The sequence below is a fragment of the Papaver somniferum genome, chromosome 9, assembly GCF_003573695.1.
Source record: "Papaver somniferum cultivar HN1 chromosome 9, ASM357369v1, whole genome shotgun sequence".
Taxonomy (NCBI): Eukaryota; Viridiplantae; Streptophyta; class Magnoliopsida; order Ranunculales; family Papaveraceae; genus Papaver; species Papaver somniferum.
In genome coordinates, this window is record NC_039366.1 from 29,752,645 (window position 1) to 29,764,049 (window position 11,405).

General features: G+C 33.7%; 1 protein-coding gene across 1 annotated transcript; it reads left to right on the forward strand.

Annotated features, from left to right (window-relative positions):
• Window positions 1-5,724: 5,724 nt before the first annotated feature.
• Window positions 5,725-9,861, forward strand: LOC113309032. Its single transcript, XM_026557463.1, has 11 exons — window positions 5,725-5,782; window positions 5,869-5,914; window positions 6,483-6,808; window positions 7,109-7,189; window positions 7,337-7,789; window positions 7,903-8,038; window positions 8,149-8,311; window positions 8,576-8,704; window positions 8,823-9,017; window positions 9,111-9,233; window positions 9,460-9,861. Exons 3-11 carry the CDS (start codon window positions 6,538-6,540, stop codon window positions 9,571-9,573), a joined length of 1,665 nt encoding a protein of 554 aa, XP_026413248.1. The 5' UTR covers window positions 5,725-5,782; window positions 5,869-5,914; window positions 6,483-6,537; the 3' UTR covers window positions 9,574-9,861.
• The last annotated feature ends 1,544 nt before the right edge of the window (window positions 9,862-11,405 follow it).

An 11,405-nucleotide genomic window follows, 5' to 3' on the forward strand; every position in this document is an offset into this window, starting at 1 on the left:
TTTTGAAATTTGATTTAGTTTTGAGTTTAGGTATAATAATGGTCAAGGGTATATTTGACTTTTCAAATAACTTAGTTCCCCCTTATCCCCTAAGTATGTTACATAGCACTTTAAGCCCCCAAATTCCAAACACTTTAAGCTCCAATAATAGGATTCTTATAAAAACGTTCTGAAGTCGGATGCACATGATACTTGATACAAACAAATAGTCCCTAATTAAGCAAAAAATAAAAAAAATAATCAATCTGACATCTCACTCGTGTCCATACTGGTAAGATTTATATTGCGAGTCAGAGTCAAAAAATCAAAGTGGAAGTATGTGGTCATTCACCGCCCGTAGAATATAATATATGTACATATTAATTAACATGTATAAATAATTGGATTTATGGTGTTAATTGTTATTGTTTTCGTCCACTGACTCCATAGAACCAATAGATTGTTTTCGTCCATTGACTCCATAGAACCAATAGATCGTACATCAGCCAGGCATAAATGTACTTCAAGGTCTGAATTTTTCGAAATTATTAGGATTGGGGGCCAACACATCAACATGGGCAACCACGAAGAGCGAAACCTTACCATGGTTTGGCTCCACGCCTCATTGGAAACTTCTTTATCATAGAATCACTAATCAGAATTGCATATTAGATGGTAGTAATCGATTACAAAGTGTAGGAAGGATTATCGTCAAATCCGTGTATTTTGATGGTTCATGATCGAATTGAAAACTCCCAAGTCAATCAGGGACAGATCCAGGAGGATGGATTTTTCATTTTAGACCCGGGCTAATACACATGGTTAACGTAAAATTTAGCGAAACAGGAAAAAATTAGGCTTGTGGACCGGGACCGGTCCGTCACTGAAGTCAATAAAGAAAAAAAAATCTGAAAAAAAAACAAAATCAAGAACACAATTTTAACTAAAAAGAACCACACAAGAATACAAAGATAAGTCAGATATTAAATGAGATGACTGTATACTATTTTTTTTGGATGGTTTGGATTCGGAATAATGGTTTTGGACTACATCCTTAATTTCTTAAAGAATTATTTTTGGCAAGTTTTTAGGTCGCATTTCAACGTCATCTTCTTATACCAATTGTGAACTAATTAATCAATCAAATAAAAATGAAAAAGTAATGAAGTTTTTTACAGAAATGCACAAAAACAAATTCGGAATTTCCCATATAATGATATATTCTTGAATAAGCGACATAAGCAAAAAAAAAAAACATTTTACAAATCGGACTTGGCCTATTGATGCAATGAAAATTGCCCAAATCATTTAGTAATATTCAATTCTTCACAACTTTTTCAGCACATATGGAAAAACCATTAACTGTACAAGGTCGGATATATTTGACATATGTAGCTGCAGGAAAACCCATAGTTATATCCATATATTAACCCTAAAGCTATTATCAAACTTATCAATTAAGTATATGAGGTAAAGGTTCACGAGTAAACAAGCATAGTAAAGAAACACGGGAGATTTACATGGTTCGGTTTTAAAACCTACGTCTACGGGATGATTTCACTATGTATGGGTAATGATTACAAGATCCCAGTGAAATATAAGATATATCTCAATCTCAAATGAACTATCATATATAAAATGATACTTGACTCAAATAGTCCCGAATCAGATGTATGAAATCAAAGACAGTGGGCTGGAAAAATGAACAGATTTGCACATTCTCACCTAACAGTGAGATAGGCAGATAAGATGGGAAAGCTGATAAATTTTGGAGTTTGCTCCTCCCGTCTCAAGTTGAAACGAATTAAACTGAGACGCTCAGCCTTGGTAAGGTCGAGGCTCAAGTTGAGACGTTCGTCCTCAATAGAGCCTATAACGGCTAGTTCCATTCAATGACTCTAATCTCATTCCTATAAATTCAATCATTTTAAATTCTAAAATTATACCTTCTACATCCAAAACTTCTTATAATTTCACTTTCACTCTCAAACTCACAATTTATATATTATAAGGGAAAAAAAAGTGGGGGTAGTTTCATCACAACTACAAAATACTTCAACAGAAATACTCTACAAAAAACTCGCGGTCCAAAGTACAGTCTGGATGAAAATAAGGATATATGCAGAGCTTATGTAACATTTACGCTTGATTCATCGATGGTGCTCAACAACAACATATAATACTCTTTGAGGGAATATTCATAGGCTTTTTAGTCAGGAGATTGGGAATATTCAAAAACTTATGGGTAGTTTTGATAATCCAAATGACTCATCAAATTGCGAGCGGTGATATTGAAATTGATTTAGTAAGTCGCATTTTGAAATGGTTAAATGGATTTTGAAAACTCAAAAACTATTGAACCTATCCATAATTAAAAATTATTCTCTAAACTAATAATGTATTATCTATGGGATTGCTCACATGATGTTGGTCTTAAATTTCAGCATGATCTCGTTCGAGATACACTAGCTGGTATGTGTTTTCGTGCAGGAATACCAGCGAGAAAGGAAGTCGCTCTAGGTTTCCTTTTGCACGATGGTGGGGAACTCAGGCCAGCATATATTTTAGTATACAATTGGGATAATGGTCTTGATGTGTGTTTGGATGTTACTGTGGTGTCGCCTTTTTAGATGCATTTACACCAAGGATTTCCGTGTCCAATGTTGTAGCTTGGAAACGTACCAAGTATTTTGATAAATGCAGGTCTCATGGATATGGTTTCGCCGCCTTAGATTTTTCAATGTTAGGTGAACTCGGGGACGATAGTATAGACTTTTTGAAGAGAATTAAGTACTATATTGCTAGCCACGACACCAACGTCAAAATTGGAAATTTCTTTTTCCATATAATAGGGTTAGTCATTCAAAAAGGGGTCGGTGCCCAGCTAGTGGTTAGACTTCCGGTTAACTTCTTGTAAATTCTTTGTTCACTTTATTTCTTTGTACATCCAAAAATTAAATAGATTTATTATTATTATATTATCAATAATATAATATCTCTCTAAAATAATTAGATTAGGCTGTTCATATCCTATTATATTATAGAAGTTATAATGTAGCTGAAACGATAATTATAAAGTAACAACAAACTAATCATGTGAGGATTTGTTCTTCCAAATTCGGCCTAATTGTGCGCAGTGAGATCTTCCCTAAGTCTTAAATGTAAATCTTTGTTTTGAATTTTCTTTTCGACTATTCTATAGTTTTTTGCAGGTATACCATGAAGGGGTTGAATTTCTTTCCTCAAATCCTTATATAGATAACTTGTCCAACTGGTATCCCGTATGGTCTCCTTGATTATTACATTATGCAAAATCATATAGGCAAACATAACCATATTCATTTCTACTGCTTTAAACGAACGATATAGTCCACAAATTATATAGAACTTCCTCTTCAAAATTCCAAATTCTTTTTTGACATCCTTTCAACATGCCATTTGCTTACTGTTAGAATTCCTTCTATTATGGTGCTCATCGGCTTCGGATATCTGAGCGTAAGCTTGAACTAATATTGACCATGTTAGATAAATTTCATCCGTCAGAAAATACTGCATGCTATAGTTATTGTCGTCGACAGTGAAATTTGCACCTGAAGCGTCTCCATACTTCAGTTCTTCAACAAAGGTGATTTGTGCAATATATTGATGAAATCGGGAGTCCAAAAAAAACATGCCATATCCAACGATCATAAGAAGTCGCCGCTTCCAAAACAACAATTAGTTTTCAGTAGTGGCTCTTATATTGACTTTTCAAAGCATAAGGACATCCATGCCACATCCAATGCTTACAATCAAGTCTACCTAGCATTCTGGGAAAGCCTTTTTCATTTTCAACTAGTAGTCGGTCGACATCAACTTGTGTTGGTTGTCGAAAAAACATGGACTAAAATGGTTGACTGAATTTTCACAAAACATACTGAGATTTTAGTATGATGTTGTTTTTGCCATACGAATGTACTCATCATAGGCATCCACTGGCAAAAGAAACCTCTTAAATGTTATCCAAACATTAACCGCTAACTTTTTTGTTTCCAGAAATCAAAATCAACTTCTTAAATCTTATCCATAAAAAAAGAAATCAAACAAAAGATCTAGCAGAACATGCAATTTTAAAATGCAACATAAAAGGCGTACGCGTTTGGAACCATTTTATAGGACTTTGAAAGTAGGGCCTAGATGCTCAAGATCATCTACTTCTTCATTGCAAAATAGCACACAAACCTTAGTCTATGATCTTACCAGGAGGAAGTTGGGCATGAATTTTTCCTTCTTCCATGTATCAGATGGCTCAGTGTTGACATTTCTCTCGTTTTTCTAGTTTTGGAAATTATATTGGAGTCTGCTTCAACTGTTGTACTGTGGACTCTCTATGGAGAGAAAAAAATTGTTTAATCTTAAAAACAACTTACAATTTCAAAAAGGATGCTGAGTGTTGAAGCGAAGCCTTTAGTTTTTTCTGGGCGGCATCTGAAAAAGTGCAGTGTTTTTCTTTCTGTAATCTATAAGTTTTTCTTTCTTTTCATTCATTTTCTTCAGTAAATTGTGTGTACATCCTTTTTTCTCTAATGTATTTTCTCTTTCGATAAAAGAAAAAAAAAGATAGACTAGAAAAGCATTATATTGATAAAAAAAAAGAAAAGAAAAAAAAAGGTTGCTTGCTAGCATAAAACTTGTCATGTGTAGTTTGAAACCTATGAGGCTTTGTTTTTCCACCGATGTTGAGGACCTCCACCTCCTCCACCACCTAATGGTAACCTACAAGGAACCCTACCCGGAACTCTCGTGTAGTGAACAGACCTCTGCCAATTATTATTCCTCAACCACATATGGTTGTGACCAGATCATTTAGTGAAGCATCATGCGGTCATACACCCTATCAACAACATCACAAAGGTTCTGATGGGAAGAGGGAAAAGGGGAAGAAGGGGGAAGGGAGTAGCAGTGCAAAGAAAAAAAGGCTTTTGAGGCCTATTTAATAAGAAGGAAGAAAAAGATGAGAAGAAGAAATCGAAGACGTGAAGAGGAGAAGAAGATGAAAATTTCTAGGATTTTATATTTTTTTTTTCTGTTTTTTTTTAATAGAACCTTAATTAATATTATCATATTGCATTGTATTAGATTACAATTTTAAAATTTGGTAGATCGTATGATGGATAATCATCTGTCTAACATTTCCTAAACTCTCACTAAAAAAAAATTTGATCATTTTTTTATGGATTTGAGATTAAGAATTTTTGTCAAATGTGCACGCGACATTTCAACCACGTCCTTTAGTTTGGTTATATAAGGAGGTACATTAGGAGGTATCAAACTTTTAGCACATGCGACAATGGGGATAATCATTAACTTCTTAACCAAGCATATAAAATTAACACTAATAAACCTAACCTGCTAGTGCCATAAATAAATCAAATTTCATCCTATGACAAAAGAAAAAAGAAAAAAAGAACGAGGAAATTGCAGTAGAGAGGGAAAAAAAAGAGAGAGAGAGAAAGGAAGGATGAGTTGTCATTACATTTAATCCTACGTTTATTAATTACAAAATATGTGGGAGAAGTTTGTGTTCAAAGAAAGGATTATTTTAGAACATGAAAAGAGGAAAAGAGAAAAGTACGGATGTTGTGTGTTGGTTAAATTTCAGAATATCTAAACATAATCCAACGATACAAATATCATTACTATCTTTTTCTTTTATTTTCTATGGATTTCTCATTTTTAAGGTTGTTTTTTATTTTGGTTGTTGCTAAAGAAGAAATAATTCATAATCTTCTTCTGCAACACTATTTCACAATTTTTTCAAGGTGTCTTTGTCTTTATAAGAAAAATTAAATAAGTAATTCTCATTCGATTGATTTATTCTAAATTCTGATTTTATTTTTCTGTTTACAGGCATTTCAATGTGAAATTGCAATTCTTTGATCCAGGAAGACCTCGGGTAATTACAATTAAATCTATTGACTTTTTTTTTTATTTGAGATTTATAAGAGAGAAAACTGGAATTGAAATTTCAAAAACGTACATTCTTGTATCGGTGATTAGCAGTGAAATATAAAAGCCACATAAATATAAAAAAATGATTTATTTATTTTTTACTTTGTTGGTTGTGCACCATTACGCGGAATAAATGTTTATCTGTGTTATATTGGCGGGGGAGACAAAATGTTATCTAGCCGTATATGGAGAAAACACAGACCACCCAATTAGATAACTAAAGGCTTAGGAATGGTTGCTTATGGTCGCCTACAAGAACAGTAAACGGTTCTTCAGGGAACGCATATTAATAATGCATTTTTGACATCTAACTATATGACATATGTAACGACACTTCCTGCAATTTAAGGTTGGTAATTTTTAGTGTTGCCTAAGTGGCACCTAATAGAGGTAGTTTTCTTATACTAGACTTCCCTACCAACCGTAACGATATATAGAAAGATGATATATATTTTGTTCCTGTTTTGTTATTGTAATATTTCTTACTTTGAAATAATGAATGACAATGGCAGGTTTGTTATATCTTTTTATGGTTCTGGGATCTGGTTCAAAGGCCAATTTGTCACAATGGGTGGTTGTGTATCAACTCATAGCAGAAAAGTTGATTCCAGAAAGAGGCATGGTGTCAGACCAAAGCTCAAAAAGCGTCGTGGGAGGATTTCTTCCACTGCTAACACACCTAGGAAACCAATCAGTAATGTGGGAAATTTGGGAGATTTCACAAATTGCGATGTTGTACATGTAGATTTTCAGACTGGAGGAAGAAAATCTGAGGTTTCCAATTTGACATTTCATCTCACACAGTTACAGTGGCACCATGGTCAGAGTGATGGAGAAGGTAATTCTTCTGTGTTGCATCGTTTTTTGCAGGTGCTTTAAGTAAAAAAAAGGTTATTGCTCGTTTACATTCCCACTTGTAACATAAGTGATACATGTTCATACAACAACTTTTTTTTGCTACACTAGCGGTGTCCCTTCGTTTTAAACTCATTGTTCTTCACATGACACTTAAAACTTTTACCAAATGTAAAATTGAATGTGGTGTTTCCACGTTAGATAGCAGGATTCTCTTTTATATGATAATAAGTATTGATAGTGATCTTGGAATTAACTTTGCATTTTTCTTCATACGGGATAGTTTGTCAAGATGAAGCTTGGTTTGATTCTACCAGTATTCTTGATTCTGACTCTGATGAGGATTTTATCAGCGTTCATGGAGGTAATTCATCTTATTATTCTATAATCAACTTAAGAATATAGGAAATAAAATCCGTATTTCAGGTAAGACTTTTAAGGAATGTTGATTTAATAATAAAATAAATATATGAGTCCCTAATCCTTAACTGAGTTAGGAAATTTCCCGCAGATTGTTTTCCATCTGTAGGCAATTGTATCGGTAACATCTCCAGTAGTCAAGTTTGTCCATATGAGACTCAACGCATTTTGGATACAAGGCGCACGTACGGGGAATACTATGAAAGTCATTACCTAAAAATTGATGGAAGTAAAACTGAGAAGTTCACTAAAGATGGTTTGCCAGAAACTGATGGATTTGTTGTAACTACAAAAGGGTATGAGTTTTCTTTCTTAGCAAAAGCTGAGGATGTTTGCGGGAAAGAGGATAAACGTGATTCTGTAGATAAAAGTCAAGAAAATGCACCTAAAACTCTTCTACGTAGATTAATCCCTTCGGTAAGTTTTAATGACAAAAATCTACATCATCCAAACACAACTCCACTATCTCAAAAGATGAAGTCAGCCGTTCTTAGACTCTCTTTTAAGAGGAAATCCTGCTCTGAACCAGATGAAAATGCTAACGGTAGGAAGCTTATTTGTGTTTATTAAATCGTCTATTTTACAACTGAAATCTTAGAAAACATCTCTTCATTATCCACAACATGAGCTAATGGATGTAGTATTACTTCTATTCAGGTGCAGAAAAGAGATTCTTATATCGACCTCGAGCAGGACATACTATTCCTTATTCCAAAAGAGAAAATCCCTTGGAAGGATCTTGGTCTCCTCTTGCACCTTCAATTTTTAAACTCCGTGGTACTAACTATTTTAAGTAAGTTGTTACCTTCTCCTCCAGTTTTACAAATTGTGTAATATTCAATAAATGTTTTTCAAATATGTTTAAGTGAACTAACCATCTGAATTTTATAATACAATATGTAGAGACAAGAAAAAATCCTCGGCCCCAGACTATAGCCCTTACATCCCTATTGGAGTTGACCTCTTTGTGTGCCCTCGAAAAGTACATCACATTGCTCAACATCTTGATCTTCCTTATGTAAATACACACGATAAAATACCCTCACTCCTAATTGTTAATATACAGGTATTATATGTTTTATCTATTCATTGTTCATTTTTTTTTTGTATTTTGGGTGATTTTGGAACTTGCTTGCTAAAATATTACTCCTTACGTTTCTCTGGAAAAGAGTCAATATCACCTTTTCAGTTTGACCTATTGTAGGCTAAAATGAAAAAGTGATACAATACTTCTTTTCTAGAATGGGAGGTAGTAAAACTCAACTTATAGTTCATATGAACAATGACGTATATTTTCGACTAATCGGTTTCTTTTTTTCCATTGTCCTAGCTGCCTACCTATGCCGCGGCTATGTTCCTCGGAGATAGCGATGGTGAAGGAATGAGTCTCGTTCTATATTTCAAAGTTTCTGAAAATTTTGACGAAGAGATTTCTCCTCATTTTAAGGACTGCATCATGGTAGTATCCTTAATTTCCTACTGCAATCTGATTTTCCATCGTAATTTAGTTAAGTTCTTTGCATTCTTGTTCTTATTCTCAGATATTGGAGTTCTAATCACATATGCATGTGGTGCAGAAATTAGTTGAGGATGAAATGGAGAAGGTGAAAGGGTTTGCGAAGGAATGCACTGTTTCCTATAGGGAGAGGCTAAAAATAATGGCTAGTGTGGTCAATCCAGATGAGCTTAACTTAAATTCTACGGAAAGGAAACTTGTACATGCTTACAATGAAAAACCAGTGTTGTCGCGCCCTCAACATAATTTTTATAGGGTATATGTCTAGTTATTATTCATAAGTGAATCAGCTTACTTTGATCAACAACGAATGCAGTAGAATTCCCATTCTAATTCTCTGATAATGCAGGGTTCAAATTACTTTGAAATTGACTTGGACATACACCGTTTTAGCTATATCTCGAGAAAAGGACTTGATTCTTTTCGTGATCGTCTTAAAAACGGCATACTTGATCTTGGTTTAACTATTCAGGTATTTTTTTTTTTTAGTTACTTACAATATAATACTCCCTTCATTTCTGGAAAAAAGTTATTATCACATTTTCAATTTGACCTTTTTTTAGGCTAAAGGAAAAAAAAAGTGATAATACCTCTTTTCCAGGAACGAAGGTGGTATGTTATTTCATCAGTAACATTAATATGCAAGTGTAATATCTCACTGACCCCTGATTAACTTATGGTTTTGGATTTTGTTACAGGCACAAAATCCAGAAGAACTGCCAGAGAAAGTCTTGTGTTGTGTGAGATTGAACAAAATAAATTTTGTAAATCACGGACAAATACCAACGATTATGACTCTCAATGATGATTAAATTTTCCCTTTAGAGGTTTTGGATGAATCTTTTGATAGGCAAACAACAGAGAAGATTATCAAATCTGCTTGAATGACAAGAAAAAAAACACTAAAGGGAAACTGAATGAAGATTATCAACCAATTTATATGATGTTTCATGTTCTTGAATCCGTATATTCTGTAATCTTTCATTGTTCACATTCTCTAAGATTAACATATTCGTGCATATAAATTTTTTTCTTATACTTTTGTACCCATAACTTCAATAATATCAATGTTATTAATATCATATATAACCTTTAACCCATAACTACGTAGTGGTTCCTATGGATTCTGGAATCCTAAATTTTGTATTTCTTCCTTCCCTTCACTAGTGGAGGAAGCATGAATTGATTATAGAGGGGTCTAAATTTTCCTAGTTAAGACATTAGTTTATATGATTTTGGGTGTTTATTAATGTTATATTTGAATAACAGAAAAAACCTACTTATATTAGCTCAAAGAGATAAGAAGAGCAAAAAAAAAAAAACAAAAAAAAAAAGAAAAGGTTCTTACAAAGAAAGAACGATTTTTTAGGGACCATGGTCCTATTAAGCCACCTACCCTACAATTCTAAGGGATGTCCTAAAATCATGAGATTACTAATTTGGCCCTTACCCTAATTAAAATTAACCATAACTTAATAACTGCCTCTAATTTAATCTAAAACAAAACCTAAACTAAACTTAATTCAAAACCTAAACTAAACCCAAAAAAAGGAAAAAAAAAAAGAAAACAGTTTTCAAGAGAAAACTGTTCTCCCTCTTGTTCTTCTCTTCTTCCCCATTTCAACGTCATCTTCATCGATTAATCATCGATTCATAAAATTTTCATCGTCGATTAATCAATCGACTATAAGAATGGTTCTTTGAAAGAAAACCAAAAGAATCCCAGGAACAGGTCCCCCATTAGGACATCTAGCAAATCAGCCAAGTGATTTTGAGATTCATAAAGAAGTGGAAGAGCCAAGTGAATCCATAATCCAGTATAATAGACGCAGTAAGAAGCCTGATTCTTCCATGGGACCGATTCGCAGGTATTTCCCGAGAAACCCATTTCTTTTAATTTGATTTTCATCGATTCAATTGATTAGAAATCATCAAAATAGGGTTCAAATTGAAGTTACAGTGTTTAGTTCGGTTAGACCGTCTTTTATTGTTGCCCTAGTTTCTTAACCGAACTCCATGAAACGAAGAACACGAAGAACAGTTCGGTTTTATAGGATTGAAAACTAGGTTACCGAACTCGTGAGTTCGGTTGTTTCGCAAAAAAATTATTGAACTGCCATGTAACCGAACTATAGCCATGTTACCAAAAATAGGAAAAAAATCCATGTAACCGAACTGTTTGATTTTTCCCAAAATTTCTAGTACCCACACTACCAAACTCTAGCACCTTTGTTCGGTTGTTTCACATAAATGTTTAAAACTGCCATGTAACCAAACTGTACCCTTATTACAAAAAAAAATTGGCCATGTAACCGAACTGTTCTTTTTTTCCCTATATGTTTAGTACCCATATAACCGAACTTGTTCCAATATGTTCGGTTTGTTCGCAAAAAAATTTGACAAACCGAACTCTTGGCTATTTACATATATATGTGGAGTTCGGTTTTCTCGAAAAAATAATTGAGTAACCGAACTCTACCCTGGAACACGATTTTTTTTTTCTTGAGTTGGTTTTTTTTCGTGAATTATTCCTTATTTCTTTTGTTTTTTTGTTTAGTGGAAAAGGTAAGAAATCTAACCAACCATTAGCGGAAGATTTGAGAACTCCCACGCCTAGAGGCCCAAAACACTTAGGTGCCGATAA